We start from the raw sequence: 16,215 nt of genomic DNA, 5'->3' as shown, positions 1-16,215 counted from the left end.
ATTCCTGCTTTTGCACAGCGACAACCTGGACAAACCAAACAATCTGCATGCAACACGGATAAAGGGTGCCAGAACTTCCATTTATATTGAGCACCTCCTGTAGTTACAGAAACACCCTCAGTAGAACAAACACAGGAACTTTTAGGTAGGCTGAGCCCCTTCTCAAGTTCCAGTGGCTCCGTTCAAAGCTGACATCTCGGGAAAGGATACTGGAAAGGCCACTGGCACTCTTCCCAATGGAGGGTGTTCCAGTTCTTTGTAAGGACTTCCTTGTCGGATCTTGAACACACAGCACCCAGAGTTACAGGGTTTTGACACTAGTGCAAATTGTGCTAACTCATTTTGTGTTCTGTTTGGCCCGTTGTGGTTTTTTTGCTAATGACTTGAGCTGATCAGCTCCTCGGTTCTGTAAATTTTTACTCTCTGTACACAATCCATCATGTCAGCGGAAATCTTCTCATGTTGGGATCAGGCTGATGGGTTGATTGCCCTTGCTCAGAGCAGGCTACAGAAGCAGCTACAGCTCTCCCTAGGGCTGCATCTCTTAGCAGCCTACTTTGTAGAGATCATTGGGCCACAGACTACAGGGCAGTACAGCCATTCCTCTATCCTGTGCTCCCCATTTCTTCCTGTCCACTAGTACTCTGGACCCCCAGATGGTGACCACAGAGCTCATGGTGCCACCAACTCCTGGGTCCTGAATGTGCATAAATAGTGTACAGCATAAATAGTGTAAGGACTTAAGGTCCCACCCTGTGAGAAGGCTATACTCAAGTACCTGAGTGCATTTCTCATGGCTTCCTTTCATCCAGATGGTTGAAATCCTTCTCCATTACACTGATCGAACTTTGAAGAAGTGTCCCGACCAGGGAAAAATCCAAGTGATGGAACAACATTTTCAGGTACAGTGCCTGACCTGGCTCTTTGATATTTGTGATCAAGTTGTTGCTTTTTCTTTTAATGGTTTTGATTTATATAAAACTGCTTTTAAAAGCTCCTTGAGAAGCATCTTGAGCAGTGAACTGTATTGTGTGTGTTAAGATGAGTATTAGGTACTAATTACTAGCAGTCAGTTGATAGTTGTCATTGGTGTCATTGCATTAGACATTGGTGAAATTCCCTTTTGTGCTTTATCACAGCCTGAGGAGAAATTCTCTCCAAGCCAGCGCCATGTGGAGCTTGAGTGCCATGCTTCCCAGTTTGTGTGACTGGTTTTAAAATACTCAAAGAGCAGAAAGGCTCTTCCAGGAGACAGCCTGTGCCTACCATCTGAGCAGGAAATGACATTATGACCAATAAATGGTTCATATTTCTAATTTATGTTTATAGAGGAAGTGTAAGGTCTTCACTAGGTGTCTGTAGAGCAGTTGTTGCCTCCTTCAGGAGGCTCGTTCAGCACTTTTAAATATTGTTCATGTTAGTTCTTTGATGGAGTTGAGCCTCTCTGAGCAATGGCCTGACAAAGTCCAGCAAGGCTAGAAGGGTGAAGTTTAAAAATGTCAAGTCAGGTAGTATCCATAGGATGAGTTTGTTTGGCATTCTGGATGCCAGCTGAAAAGGTGTAAGGGTTTGTCATGATGGAATAAGCTACTGTGTGATTGTGTTTTTTTGCTAGGGGAGTGAGGGCCATGATAGCTTGGCACATTATGGGGAGCATAATGACCTTTTTGAGCTCCGGTACCAATATATCTGGCGTGTCAGAGGGGGCTTTCCAAGGCCAGCACTCTCTCAAAGAAATGGTCATTTGCTCTTCAGTTCAGGTTTTGGAGTTGCTCTTGAGCTCAGGCTTAGGAGAGGGGTAGATTTTATCCCTGCAGCTGGGAGAATCATAGGGGTGTATTTAATATTCCAAATCCTGTAATCATTCTGCCAGGCTCCTTCTAAGGGTCAGGAGGTAGGGAGATTAGCTGCCTCAGATTTTCCCCGGTGCCGGAGTTATCATTCTTGTTAGATGAGGCTCCAAACATTTTGGAAAATGCCTCAGAAATGAACGCTTGTTCCTGAGAGACCAAGCTATTTTCTGAAAATCCGCTGCCAAGTGAATCCAAGCCAAGCTTACTGGCTGCTGTGTGGGTTTTCTTATTCTCCCTTCTTCCAAGAGAGCTCAAATCTGTTGCCTTCTGTGGCCTATACTAAACCCATCTGTTCAGTCAGGGTTTTGCTGCTGGGTGGTGGACAAGCATGTTTGTTTCAGGTTTTTTACTACTAGTTTGGGGTAAATCTGCCTCTATTTGAGATCAGCCAACCAGCCTTTCAAAAAAGTATGTGCATGTGTGGGGTTTTTTTTTTTTCTTCAGATGGAAACACCCTGAGCCAAAATAAAGCCAAACCCTATGTTATTTCACCATTAACACTTAAAACTAACTTCTTGTCCTAGGCACTGTCCTTACCAACTATTAGGAGATTGTTAAAACCCCTAAAATGTCCTTATTCTGTGGCTTCACTGTTAGTTATTTAATGTGCTAGCTATTGGTTTCATAGAATCCTAGGGGTTCAACCCAGAACGACTGCACTGTTAAGATGTGTGTGGACCTCTTCTATGTCATTAGTTATAATTGGGTTTCAATTACTGAATTCCTGATTTGATTACCTTTATAGCTCAGGGGTCAGCAACCTATGGCCTGGCCTGTGGGCATGGGGCTTCAGATGCTGGATTGCTTAAGTGCAGGTGCGTGGGCATGTGCTAGCTGTGCTCTAGCACCCAGGCACCACTAGTGCTTTCCCCAGTGGTGGCACTGGGAGAGTGTCTGCAATCGGTGCTTTTCCCCTGTGGCTGCGGGGGGATTTGGCAGCAGTCATTTTCCCTTGTGGGGATGAGCGCCAGCTGTGGACACTCTCCCTCTGCACTGGCCCAGGGCTTAGTCCAACCTGTGGCCTGAAAAGGTTGCCAACCTCTGTTCTAGGTTTTCAGTGTGCTGGCGCACTGCAGCAACTCCTTGTTTACACTGTGTGGAGCGAATGTGTGGCTCACCAGCCCTCTTCAGAGGTGGGTGGCCCAGGGGATCAAAAAATGGTCTGACCTTGAGTTTGCTTGCAGGTACCTTGGTCTGGGAAACCTATGACACTTTCTATTGCAGTGACAAAAATGCAACGACCATTGGTGTGCTGCCTCTCTCCCACACACTTCACCTTACTGTCGGACACTCAGACTGGAGGGTGAGCCTGTAGCAGCCCTAGAGGACATCCCCTACAGCATGTGGTAGAGGGGCTTGTGAGGAGTTGAGTTGTCAACTGCAGTAGAAGGGAGGAGAGAACCCTCCTGTCTAGGCAACAAAGAGAATAGAAAAATGAAAGCGTTTTCCAGCAGCCTAGAAACCTGGGGGATACTTCCTGCTCCTACCCCTTCACCACAGCTTTAAAAGGTGAAGTTAGTAGTGCTCCATCTCATTTACCACGGGATGCTTGTAAAGGTTTTGAAACTGCAGCTTGCAGCAGGCGAGACGAGTTCTGTGCTCACGTAGCTGCCAGTGCCCTCGCTCTCCCTTCCCCGTTCTGCAGTTGTGCTGCATCCACATGGTGAGTATTGTCCAAAGAGAAATCGTCTGGGTGTTATCCAGCGTGATGAGGCCCTGATCTTCACAGAGCTTTTTAGCACTGTCGTACTGCTGATAAACAACTAATAAACAATTTGGGAAGTCTGGTGCTTTGTTTGGAGCTGGACTGTGGTAGAACATTTTTTTTTTTTTTTCATTCAGGCAAAGAACTAAACACACGAGCTGTCTGTTTTGTGTGAATAAATTGCTGATCCGGTACCATTTCCCTTATTTGCTCTGTTTGATACTCTTGCCATTCAAGAGTACCTTGTGCCGAACTGTCTGATGCTTTCTTTGTGATCCTTCCCTAGGACATGGTGCCCGTCATAGTCGAGTACTGCCTCTTACTTCAGCGCACGTAAGTGGCAAGCCTGCTTGCCTGTCTTCAGGTTAATAGAGCCATAAGGATTGCTGCTGCAGACCACCCCAGTGGCCCCTTTTGGTCCTGCATATGGCCTTTCATGATACTGTAGTCATGCTTTTCTAGGAGGTGAAAAACGCCTCATAACTGGCCATTGTATAATAACTTGTTGAAACTGAAAAGTTTCTTTTAAACCCTCAGTTATGCTGAATTAGGACAGCTTCTGCGTTTTAACTCTGCCTAATCTAACTGGATTTTCTTATTATCCTTGTAAGTGGTCCAGCTGTCCATGAATTACAGCAGTAAACTTGTATCTGATCTGGGCTCAGCAGGTTTTTATGGTGGATGAATCCCTATAGTAACTCACACCTTTGTTCTAGATTTTTTTTTTCCTTGTATCCCCGTGAAATGGATTCAACAGGCTTTTCTTTTATGACTGTTGCATTTCCCTGTCACTGTCCAGTCCATTGAGCAAACAGCTACCCTACCTAAAATATATATTCACTTTTAAACCCATTGGGTGAATTATTGAACCATAGTTTCAGTCTAATATAAGGGCAAGAGAATGATGCCTTCTTCCCTTTTCTAGTGAATCAGCTCTGGCCTGCTGCTTACTTAGTTCTACAGCTGGGAGAGTCAGATAGGATATTGCTGGAAAAGAGGTTCTGGGTTGTCTTCTGCTTCCTGTAAAATTGATGGGTTATTTCTATATATGGGTTTGTCAACAAACCAGGGTTACCTGGCTTTAACTAGACGAGCTTAGCTAGAGAAACTGCCTGCTGGGATGGGCTCTGGTGTGGCAGTATTCAGATGTTTACACTAGCTGAGTTTATTCCTTTTGGAAAGGGAAATAAGCTATACCACTATACCTGCGTCCTCATTAGTTACACTGGCACACCTCAGATTTTGGTTCAAAAAGAATAACCTTTCACCACTGACATACCCCTCTACAAAAACTGCATGGACCCTAGTACCTCTCTGCCTGATTTCAGAAGCTACTGTTATCTAATTAACTTGACTTCATGCTCTTTTTTTTGCAGGAAACTTTCCAGTTTCCCTTCTAAAAACTACAGCCTCATTAACTAACAACTATGAAGAAGCTAAACTATGCCTGCATGGGGGTAGCCCTTGTTAAGCTAAGGAATGCCAAATATTGTGAGGTTTTTTTGGATGACATGATCATCAGGCAGTTAAACCATTTCATGGATCTTTCATTTTTATGGGTTGTTGAGCATTTGTCACTTTTTTTTTTTTCTTGTTAGGGATCTTTTATTCAGCCAGGTGTATGACAAGATGAGTGAGAATTCTGTGGCCAAAGGGGTTTTCCTGGAGTGCCTGGAGCCATACATTTTAAGTGGCAAGCTGATCGGAATGACAGCTCAAGTGATGAAAGACTTGCTGCTTCACTTCCAAGATAGGAACCTGTTGGAGAACATGGAGGCCTGCATTGTGCACATGGATATCACCAGCCTCGACATACAGCAGGTGAACCTCTCCAGGAAAATACTTCCTGGAATTTCCTCTGAGCAAGAGAGAGCTGTTATTTAAGGCAGCATCCTTCACACCAACTTAAAAGGTCAAGCCGGACATGTTGTTCAAGTGAAACTACACCCCACACCCTTCATTGTCAAACCAGCTTCATAAAATGTCTCTAAGTGTGTGGTGTTTAGGCTGGGGCCACTTGTGCCCTCAAGAGTGACTGTATTGAAAATATATGATTGATTGATTGATTGTGAAATGAAGCTATGCTCTGTGCACAGCATCATCTAGTTTTTCGGCCAGAGCATTAGGAATTGGGCCTCTGAGGAGTAAATAGGGAGGCATGGCTTCCCTGCATCCTGGTATGAACTGGAAGCCCTCTAACAGCTACTGTCTCTTCTTAGCAGCTCACTCTGGCCAGGTCTTCTGTTGCATGGTGGGTAGGGAAAAGATAGCATGAGGCACCAAGGGGCAAAACAGTTATGCTAGTTGAAAACAGGATGGGAGCTTACTGCAGTTGAATTGGTTATAATGGTTTTTTTTATCTGTCCTGTAAGTGAAGCTAAACTACAGTATACCACCGGTTTCATTTGAGGGAAATTATTGTAGTTCAGCTTAATTTACTCTGGAATAGGAGCAGACAGACAAAATGGTTACAGCTACATTACAGTATAGCTATAGGCACACTTTAGTAGTAGTATAATAGTTAATCTCTCTACATCCTCTGGCTGTTCCATTGCCTTTTTCTCTGTTGAGCAGCGAGAGTCCCACAGAGAGCAGAGTAGGAGCTTGGCTGGGTTGGCATGAATCTAAGGGGCTCCATAGCAAAGGGTGGCTTCCCTCCTTTACCCACAGCCTCCAGGAGAAGCCAGTAGAGGGCATAAGAGGAGAAGCTAAGTGCCAACACTAGTCGTTGCCACTCAGTTCTCTGCCCTGGCACAGGCTGGATCTTGGTCTGCCCTCCATGCTGACTAGCTGGGTGCCAACAGTTTGGTGAGAGAGTTCACCAACCCAACATGAAGAGTGTCTTTTAGAGGAGATTTGACCTCTCATCCCCTTGCTCCAGATTTCAGGACTGTTGAGAGAGGACCTGGATTCCTCTTTCCAGAACCACAGCCAGAGCAAGGATGCTCTAATTTCATGTGGGCTGTCAGCAGTGAGCCAGGCACTTGCTTCCAGGGGTTGGAATTCTGCAAGAGTCAACTCCTGCCTTTGGAAAAAAGACTTTTTCCTGCATTTGGGTAGGGTAAACTCTAAGCACAGACCTTTCTCTTAGGGGTACAGGAGGAGAAACTGGAAGGCTGCTGAAAGCTGTTAAGCTCTGCTGCTCAAGGAATCTCTAAATCTGCTTTATTCACCCATAGGTAGTTCTTCTTTGCTGGGAAAATCATCTCTATGATGCCATGATCTATGTCTATAACAGTGGAATGAATGACTTCCTTAGTCCAATGGAGGTAAGAAGGCTATGTGTGGTCCCCAACACTGCTTTTTAACTCTTCCCCTCTCCCCTTTTGCTTCTCCTGCCACCATTCCACCAGACACAAGTGCTGTCTACACATCCAACCTTTTTTTGAATTCCACTGAAGTATTTGTGGAGTCAGTGCTTGACCTTGTCTGTGGCTTGGTATGTCCAGCCCTGGTGTAGTATGTGTTCTCTAAGTCGGCAAATATTGCCTGTTCCTTATATTTTGAGCAAGGTAACTTTCTGCATCTCAAATCTAAGCATATCTAGTAGTGTCCAAGAGGTGCTTGGTCTCAGTGTGCTTAAATCCTGCCATGACTTTTAAAACAAGCAAATGGATTCAAATGAAAAATGTAGAAGAAATGTGACATTGGGAGATGGGTTGAAGGTTGTAGTATGAACTGCTTTGTAGCCTGGTTGCTAATGGCCGTGCTGCTGATGGTGTTAGTGTACCCTACATCACACCTTGCATTTTTGCACAATGGGGCTTCCATATGTGCGGGAATGTGAGTTTGCCCCTCTCTTTGAACCCCACACCATACAAGGTTCTTTTGTCTTCTGGGTTCCCTGCTCTCTTTGTTATCTCCAGTGTGAATGCATCCATATACAGAATCATACAGAACTGGAATAGGAGCAGCCTCTGCCTGGTAGCAAGATTTATTTCCAGTGCCGGGCATATGACCCAGTATTGATACAGCATGAAGCCATTATGGTACATGCTACTGTTGGCATCTGTTGTATCCAGACCTGATAGTGAGTGCTGTTCAGAGAGAATACTTCAGATCTCAGTGTGCTTATTATAAAGGCTTCGGTAGTGCCTACAAAATGATGGTGAAATTTGTAGTTACAGTGAGCATTATATCCTTTTGTGTGTGTAAAATCTGTCATCCAATTTATAACACTTCAGCTTGGAGTTAATTTTCTGTGAAATTACAAGTGAATCCTGGCTAACTTAGGAGGTGGTAAAAGAGGATGCTTGTAAAAGAGGATGCTTTGAATTCTAGACTGTCTAAAGTTTTCTTTGCTTCTGTTTCACTAACTGGCTTGCTTGTTAAGAGCTCACAGATTAGGCCCATGTAGCTGTAGAAACTCCCACAGGAGAGGATGGCTTTAGCACTGGAGATTTTCAAAGCAGTGGAGGGGGGGTCAACCATTAATTTTACTGGAAGACATGGCAGGCACTGCCTTGGGAATCTCAGCTTGCATTTCAGCATTATTCATTAGAATGGTTTCTCTCGAAGCTGGTGGATAATGGCTTTATAAGCAATGCATCCTGTGACCCGGTAAGTGGATTGTTCAAACATACAGTGCTCTACTGCCTTCCCCATCTGCACAGCCACGGTTCCTCACCAGCCCCTCAACCTCCATTGCCTACATCCCACTGACTTATACCAATGTCTTCATGTCCCCATTTGACAAACCTCTACAGCTCCTTGTGGGCAAATCCCAGTTAGTTTCTCAAGCAGCCCAAAGCCCTTGCTGGTGGAATTGCAAACAGTGCTTTCCAAAGCAAGAAGGTTCTTTTGCTCTCTGTCCAGGACACGGGTGCTGGAGAAGGGTGCTACGGGTGACTTGTGTCTGATCACCCCAAGAAGATGAGGTATGGTGGTTTCCTTGAGGCACATTTTGTGGCTGCTTGAACTTTTACTGTGTGTAGAGTGCAGAGCAACACAGATCTAACAAACTCAAGTGGGTTCTTGGTTTGGGGCTTGTTCTACTGAGTCTGGCTGGTGGTTGGGAGATTTGTAGGGGTCGGAGGAGAAACAGCGAGGTCGAGTAGGCGTCAGGAGTAGGGGAACAGAGCAGGTCAGTGGTGGTTTCTCCTGCTGTAAAACTTGGGGAGAAACTAGAGCTTGCCCTCCACTTGGAGGTGTCTCCCCAAGAAATACAAGTTATAAAACATAAGTTATAAAAGGCATAGTCACAGGGGTGAATCCAGGTGGGATGCTGTTGCACCTCTCTTTGATTTCTGCTCCACCCAAAGTTTAATACGAACTGCCTAGCAGTGGCAACAGCATTTCTGTCCAGGCAGCAGTGAGGGAATCACTGGATTTCATGGCTCATGATAATCTACCTGGTTCCTTCTAAACTTTCATTCCCCAGGTGTTAACACCCCCTGTCCTTTTTTTTTAATGGTCTTCATGTTCCATAATCAGGCTGTCTTTTCTTTTGCAGTTCTACTGTCTGTTAGCTGCCCCAGATAATGTAGCTCCCTTTTCACAGCCCTGCACACTGTTTTTAACTAGCTAAAAGTATAAACTCAAGTTAATGCAGGTGAACATCAACTCAGGTGTGGAAATGACTTTCAGTGAAGCATTCGATGTACTGTCAGCATGCTCAAGAAGGCTAGATTTTCTTTTAAGAATCTGCAAGAGATGTGGATGTAATTCTAATGACAGCAGGACTAAAAAAAATCTTTTTATTTTTGTATAGTTTCTTGTGAGTTATTTTAATACATAATATATGATATAGCAAATTAGTTCACATTCCAGTAAAGTTATATTTGTTTTTGCTTTGATTTTAAACTGTAGCCGTAGGCATCTAACATGTTAGTAAAGCTAGTTTCTATTTACCTGGATAAAAATGTGTGTTGTGTTTTATATATGGTGAGGCATCACACCATCTGCACCCCCCTTTTCCAAAATCCTACATCCACCCATGGTTAGAAGGCAGGGCAGATTTGAATCTAGAATAACCACTTCATCAAGTGTATATGTGCGCGCGCGCGCATGCACACACATTATAAGGTGCAAATCACCCTGTCTTTACATAAGCACTGGACTGTTATGAAGCAATGAAGATTCACCAGACAAAGCTTCTTTCTGATGGGCCTGGGAGGTCCATTTGATGAAGCTACTCTGGTAAGATCATAGCATGATTGTTGGATAGAGAAAATGCCTAGCTAACATTAACAGGCAAGGTTCTTTGGGTAAATGGGATATCTTTTATTAGACCAACTGAATAGTTGGAAAAATTGTTCTTTACAAGCTTTTGGGCACAGGCTTGTAAAGAACAATCTAACATGAAGATGTTTGGGCACCTTTCCCTTTCATGCCCTCTCCTGTTGTAAAACTTGGGGAGAAACTAGTTTGCCCTCTCTTGGGGAGACACCTCCAAGTGATACAAGTTGTAAAATGGCATTGCCTTGTTCTCATTGATCTGATACTGAGATTTTTTTTCTTTCCAATGATGTTTCAGAGGTTGTTCAAAGTCATCGCTCCTCCACTGAGTGCTGGGAAGTCTCTCACAGGTACTGAATACTTTCTTTTAAGGACTTGTGACTTTGATACTGTTGGACATTTCTAGTACTTTTTGTCATCTTAAACCTATCTATTCCTTGATAACTTCTAACATAGGGAGGTGAGAGGGGAAAATGGTGTCACAGTTCGAGATTTCAGACTTAGGATGTATTTCCAATCTGTTCAGGGTTGCCTGCCTGCCTGCCATTTCTAGATTGTTCAAGCAACTAACTTTCTAGTACAAGCAGTCTGCAAAGATCATTTTTTTTTCCATGTGCCATAATTTTTATATAGAAGACTGTACTCTAAGATCACTTTTATTGCGGATAAAATTATATACTCAGGCAAATGAGATTTCTCTCCATCTTCTGTAAGCAAAGATTAGACATTGTTATGATTAGCTGTTGGGAGAAAAAGTGATTGGTGGCTTTTTATGTTTTTTAGATGAGCAGGTCGTGATGGGCAACAAGCTTCTAGTTTATATAAGGTAAGAGACTTTCAGAATGTATATGGGTAGCATGGTGGCATTTAGTGGGCTGCATGTCACGTGTTTACGTTGTTATGGAGGTACTAATCCTCCTGACACCTCTGTAACATGCAGCTGGTGGAATTTTGTGTCTGTCTTGCGTTTGACTACGTGATCCTAGTGATCATGGCTGTCCATTCACTCCATGAAAAAGAGTGCTATCTTCCTTATGCCACTAGTTTAACGTAGGCAGAAGTGCAGTGACTCATGGTTTCACATCCTCCAAGTTGCATAGTGGGATTTAAAATTCTGGTGTTTCTGACTCTTCCTTCTGCTTATCTCAGGCTGGAAACAGATGTTGCCTTTGTGTCACTGTAAATGTTTCTTTGGTGGTACAAAGGCCAAGCAGATGGACATCCTTGTCCCTTGTTGTTCCACAGATGCCCAAAATGTGGTGATGACAATAGATGTTTAGATTCATAGATGTTTGTAGCTGGAAGGGACCTCACAAGGTTGTCAGGTCCAGCCCCCTTGTGTTTGGGCAGAAAAAACTACCTGGGGTCAGATGACACCAGCAGTATACACTTGTGCTGCTGTTTAGCAGCAGATGTGTGTTTGCTTTATGGCAGGAGAACATGGGCAGCCTGGAGCTGACTGCACTCTCCTGTTACCCTGGGCAGGTGCTCCTGGGGCTTCAAGGGCCTGTTCCTAGGGTGCACAGAGTCCTCTATTTGCAGAGGTGTGTCCTGGGATCTCCAGCAGGGTTTTCCTTGGGCACATATCTGCATGTGGGGTTCCCCTGTTTGCAGCTATCCTACAGGAACGGACCCTGGGAGTGGCAGGTGCTCAACCCTGTGGGTCAACAGGTGACAGCTGTGTTATTGCATCTTGTTATCTATGACAAGTCCTGGCACAGTTGATCCGCTTCATTTGACAATGCCTGTTTATAGCCTCACAAGGCCATAGGAGAAGCATTTGTACTATCTTCAGTGTGTTGTATTAGAGCAGTAGTTTTCAACCTTTTTTTTCATTTGCGGGCCCCTTTGGAAATTTTGAATGGAGATGTAGACCCCTTTGAATTGTAAGTGTGGGTATTCACATACTTTTGATTGATCATAGTAATCTTTCGTAGGCCCCTTAGATATAGTCTGTGGACCTTTAGGGGTCTGCGGACCACAGGTTGAAAACCCCTGTATTAGAGGCTTGGTCCCAGTGTCCCTTCAGCAGTATCCAGAGCAGAGTGGTCCACCTGCTGTAGGACTGCATAGCTCAGAAATCCATATTTTATCTCTTGAGCTATCACTCCAGGAAGATGCTATGATCTAAGTGCAGCTTGTTGGAGTCCACTTTTGTGCATCCTTCTCAGTTGTCAGTCATTTGTATGGGACTGTCATCATTGTGAGACTGTGGAGTGGTGGCTAATGATCTATTCCATCCTTGGGAAATCTGAGCAAACCAAATCCAAGACTGTGGCATCTCTAAGGCAATCCAGTGCTCTCCCAGTGCTGTTTTGAGGAACTGCAAGTTTTCTACCTCCTGCTTCTGATGCTGTGTAGCTGGTGCTTCTTGTTGTGTTCAGTGCACAGGGATTTCTGTGGGATGACAACACTGCTGTCCAAGATGCAGGCTTAGCCATTTGCTGATGCTTTGAGATAAAGATTTTTTTAAAATTTGTACAGAACAGTAGGCACTTCAGAAGAGACTGTGTTGCTGTTCACGTGCTTCAGGACCTGGGGGTGCTTTGGCAGTGTTTTGCTTGTAACCCTGGCTTCTGTGCTTCCCCACAGCTGCTGTTTGGCAGGTCGTGCTTACCCGTTGGGTGATATTCCTGAAGATCTGGTTCCCTTGGTTAAAAACCAGGTGAGGACACTCACTCTAATGGCTGTTTGGTGTAAGACAATAAAGTGATTCCTTTACCTCTTTTTGCACTGGATAGGCTTGTGATAGAAAACTGCTGCAGCTAGGGGCCCTGCAGTCCTCTGATCCCATAACACTCTCTCTTCTGATCTCCGTAAAGTGGTGTGAGCAAAACTAGCACTGAGCTTTAATATTTGCTCCTCCCTTGTGGGGTAAGTGGTTAAATACATGCAGTTGTTCCTGCATCAATTTCTAAGCAGACTTTGGAAACTATGGGCAGTATGGTATCTGTAATGGTGGCAGAAAGAACCAGGGAGCAGGCAGGCCTGTTCTGGAGAAGGCCCAGCCTACAAATGAATAAGACCTGCTAATTAGGATGGAATCACAGCTGGGATGTTTGGGAGAGCTCCCAGAAGGGGAGAGGAGAGTCATGGGAGGGGAGGTGAAGGAACTATTACTGTAGCCTGACTGCATCTTATGAGCTCTAATGAGAATCCATTTGAACCTCTCAGAGTAGTGCCCCCATTCTTGCACTGTCTATGCATCAGAAGGATCCCTGACCTGTGGATTTTTGTTCCTGAGCTACAAGACAAATAAGTTTGCGTGTGCCAATCTTGCCATCGTTGTAAAAATTAGGTTCTGTTCCTAATTAAGTAAAAAACTGATCTGCTGACTTAGGGCTTTTGCTACAAAAACAATTAAGGAGTTTAGTACAGTTTGGGAGAACTTGGGGAAAGCTGAGGCCTGTAGAAACTTGTCTCCAAAAAAAATATGGCAGAAGGACAGTTGTCTTCTGAAGTTGGTGCTGCACTGTCCACAAGGGGAATAGCCATCTCTTAGGCTGAAAGGCTAAGGCTCCCCCTCCTTAGATAGGCTGTTGTTGCTTTGTATTCCCCATATCAGTATTCAGTTTGAGGTAGAGAGGGAGCAAGTGACTTGGGATTTGATTTTTTATTTTATTTTTTTTGTAAACGCCATACATCTGTATGTGTATCTGTGTACACAGCATTGACTCCTTCAGGTATCCAAAGAAGACCTTTCTTTGCCACTTATTTAGCTTGAAAGACACAGATGTCAACAGCCTTTCTGACGTCCCCTCCCCACCCTGCCCTAATTCTGACTGACTTCTGACTGGTCAAGAAACTTCCATGTCAGATGTTGTCTAGCTCTAAATGCTGTTTGCTTGGCATCTTGTTGGGGTCAGAGCCACAAGGCAGAAAATCCAGTTTTTTTTCTGAAGATCTATTGTGAAATGACCTGACCTAGTTATGCATGTTTATCTGCTGAGCTCTTATATCTATTGTGTCAGGCCAGGCCTCTCTTGGTCTGGTACATGTAAATCAGTACAGTCTGCTCCATGATTGGGTTGTCAGCAACTAAACCAGCGCCCCCACATCTGCTAGCCTGGGTGAGGAGGACATGTGGACACCCAACAGGACTAAAAACAAGACCTGTCAAAGGGCAGATGAGCTCCCTTCGAGCCAATGGCCATCCATACCTGGAGAAGAGATGGGTGCCACCAGGTCACTGCCCGAAGAATCACCAATGATGCAAAGGAACTCAACTAACCTAGGGTTCATATATTCATAGATGCTAGGGTTGGAAGGGACCTCAACAGATCAAGTCTGACCCCCTGCCTGGGCAGGAAAGAGTGCTGGGGTCAGATGCCTATCCAGCCTTCTCTTAAAGACCCCCAAGGTAGGGGAGAGCACCACCTCCCTTGGACGCCCATTCCAAATTTTGACCACCCTTACTGTGAAGATTTTCCTGTTGTCTAGTGTAAATCTACTCTGTCAGTTTGTGACCACTCTTCCTTGTTACCCCAAGAGGTGCCCTGGTGAACAGAGCATCTCCAATCCCTTGCTGCATCCCCCTAATGAATTTTTAGGTGGCCACAAGATCACTTCTCAGCCTTCTCTTGTGAAGGCTGAAGAGGTCCAGGTTCCTTAGTCTCTCCTCATAGGGCTTGTCCTGTAGGCCCCATACGATATGAGTGGTCCTTCTCTGGACCCTCTCGAGGCTATCCACATCCTTCTTAAAGCATGGTGCTCAAAACTGGACGCAGTACTCCAACTGCAGTCTGACCAATGCCACATAGAAGGGAAGTACCACCTCCTTGGATCTATTTGTCATGCATCTGCTGATGCATGATAAAGTGCGGTTAACTTTGCTGATGATTTCATCACACTGATGACTCATGTTCATCTTGGAGTCCGCTATGACTCCGAGATCCCTCTTCGCTACTGTGCTGCTGAGAGGGTCATTTCCCAGCCAGTAGGTGTGCTGGATATTTTTACGTCCTAGGTGCAGCAGTCTGTATTTGTCCTTGCTGAACTGCATCCTATTGTGTTCTGCCCACTTTTCCAACCTGCCCAGGTCTGCCTGCAATAGTTCCCTACCCTCTGGAGTGCTCACTTCACCCCACAATTTAGTATCATCCACAAACTTGCACAGAGTACACTTCACACTCACATCCAAGTCACTGATGAAGACATTGAAGAGTACAGGTCCAACCCCGCCAAGCCAATTTGCCACCCACCGGACCGTGTAAACATGTATGTCACAGCTTCTTAATTTATTTGTGAGAATGGGATGAGATACCACATCAAAGGCCTTCCTAAAATCCAAGAAAACAACATCCACCTCTACTCCTGCGTATAAGTGTTTTGTGACCTGGTCACAAAACGAAACCAGATTGGTCAGGCATGATCTGCCTGCTACAAATCCATGCTGGTTGCCCTGCTGCATTATTTTCCTGCCGGACTCACACAAATATGATCCTTAATAATTTTTTCAAAGACCTTTCCATGGATGGAAGTGAGACTGACTGGCCTATAATTACTCAGATCCTCCTTCCTTCCCTTCCTAAAAATAGGGAGCACGTTGGCCCTTTGGTCAGGTCCCGGAGGACTGGAAGAGTGCCACAAGTGCATCTTTTGTTACAGCATCTAAGGTGCCCCAACAGTTGTAGCGGCCTCAGGACTGACTTGACTCTTATATCTATGATAATAATAATACTGGCTTGTGTAAGTATTATTACTTACAGGAAAGCCATTGAAAGGTGGCAGGAAAGTGGTGAAGGGTGACATTTCCAGTATCCCCAAAATGCATAAATTGTTTAAAACAGTGCTTCCTCTGGGGTTAATGCAATTTTTAGCCTGTAACATATTGCTTGTGACTGGAGTTTGATAGCTTCCAGGTTCACTGCTGATTTCTGGAGAGGCTGCTTTGCATATGGTATTTCTGTGAACTCTGAAATGCCTCAGAGAGCTTACAAACCTGGTGCCTTTCAGGAGAGGCATCTGGAAAAGTGATCTGACTTTTTGCCAGGGTGGTGAACACCTGCAGCTCCTAGTTATGGCACTGGGGAACAATGTCTCTGAAAATCAGACAGTTATGTGGTGCCTAAATATGGTTACAGCCTCCTGACTTCAGGCACTTGAGTGTTAAAAGGTTGGCCTTAATCAGTTTTGCTCCCTGCTTGACTTCATCAGTTGGGGGCCTACAGAGATGATCTTGGCTCATGCCAGTGAGCACCAGTAATGTAAATGTCAATAATTGGGTAAGAGCTTTGAAGAGACCCTGGGGTATTTTAAGCTGATCTGCTTTGCTTATAATGATGCTGCCTGCTCATTGAACTTATGCTGAAATTCTCCCAGACTGCATGAGGAATGGCAGTAAATGCCAGAACATTGTGCTATGAAATCAGACTGTACTTTAAGCTGCCTAAACAGGTAATGTCCTATTCTGTTTTAGAATGGTTTGGAGCTAACTTTTGTCAGGCATTCAAATGCTGACAATTAGGGCATAAAAGGAAA

At 44.6% G+C, this 16,215-nt stretch overlaps 1 protein-coding gene across 1 annotated transcript in view; it reads left to right on the top strand.

The window, feature by feature from the left end:
* LOC102379968 (vacuolar protein sorting-associated protein 8 homolog) overlaps positions 1–16,215 on the top strand; it is a gene marked incomplete at its 3' end in the record, with an annotated part of 129,230 nt that overhangs the window by 51,266 nt on the left and 61,749 nt on the right. The window contains exons 22-28 of the mRNA XM_025216841.1: positions 813–902; positions 3,845–3,891; positions 5,157–5,379; positions 6,738–6,827; positions 10,034–10,085; positions 10,519–10,561; positions 12,328–12,400. Coding sequence (XP_025072626.1) covers positions 813–902; positions 3,845–3,891; positions 5,157–5,379; positions 6,738–6,827; positions 10,034–10,085; positions 10,519–10,561; positions 12,328–12,400 — 618 coding nt within the window. The remainder of the gene's footprint in view (positions 1–812; positions 903–3,844; positions 3,892–5,156; positions 5,380–6,737; positions 6,828–10,033; positions 10,086–10,518; positions 10,562–12,327; positions 12,401–16,215) is intronic.

The sequence above is a fragment of the Alligator sinensis genome, unplaced genomic scaffold (genome assembly GCF_000455745.1).
Source record: "Alligator sinensis unplaced genomic scaffold, ASM45574v1 scaffold1264_1, whole genome shotgun sequence".
In the NCBI taxonomy this organism is placed as follows: Eukaryota; Metazoa; Chordata; order Crocodylia; family Alligatoridae; genus Alligator; species Alligator sinensis.
Note: the sequence above shows the minus strand (reverse complement) of the source record. Positions and strands in the feature narration are given on the sequence as shown.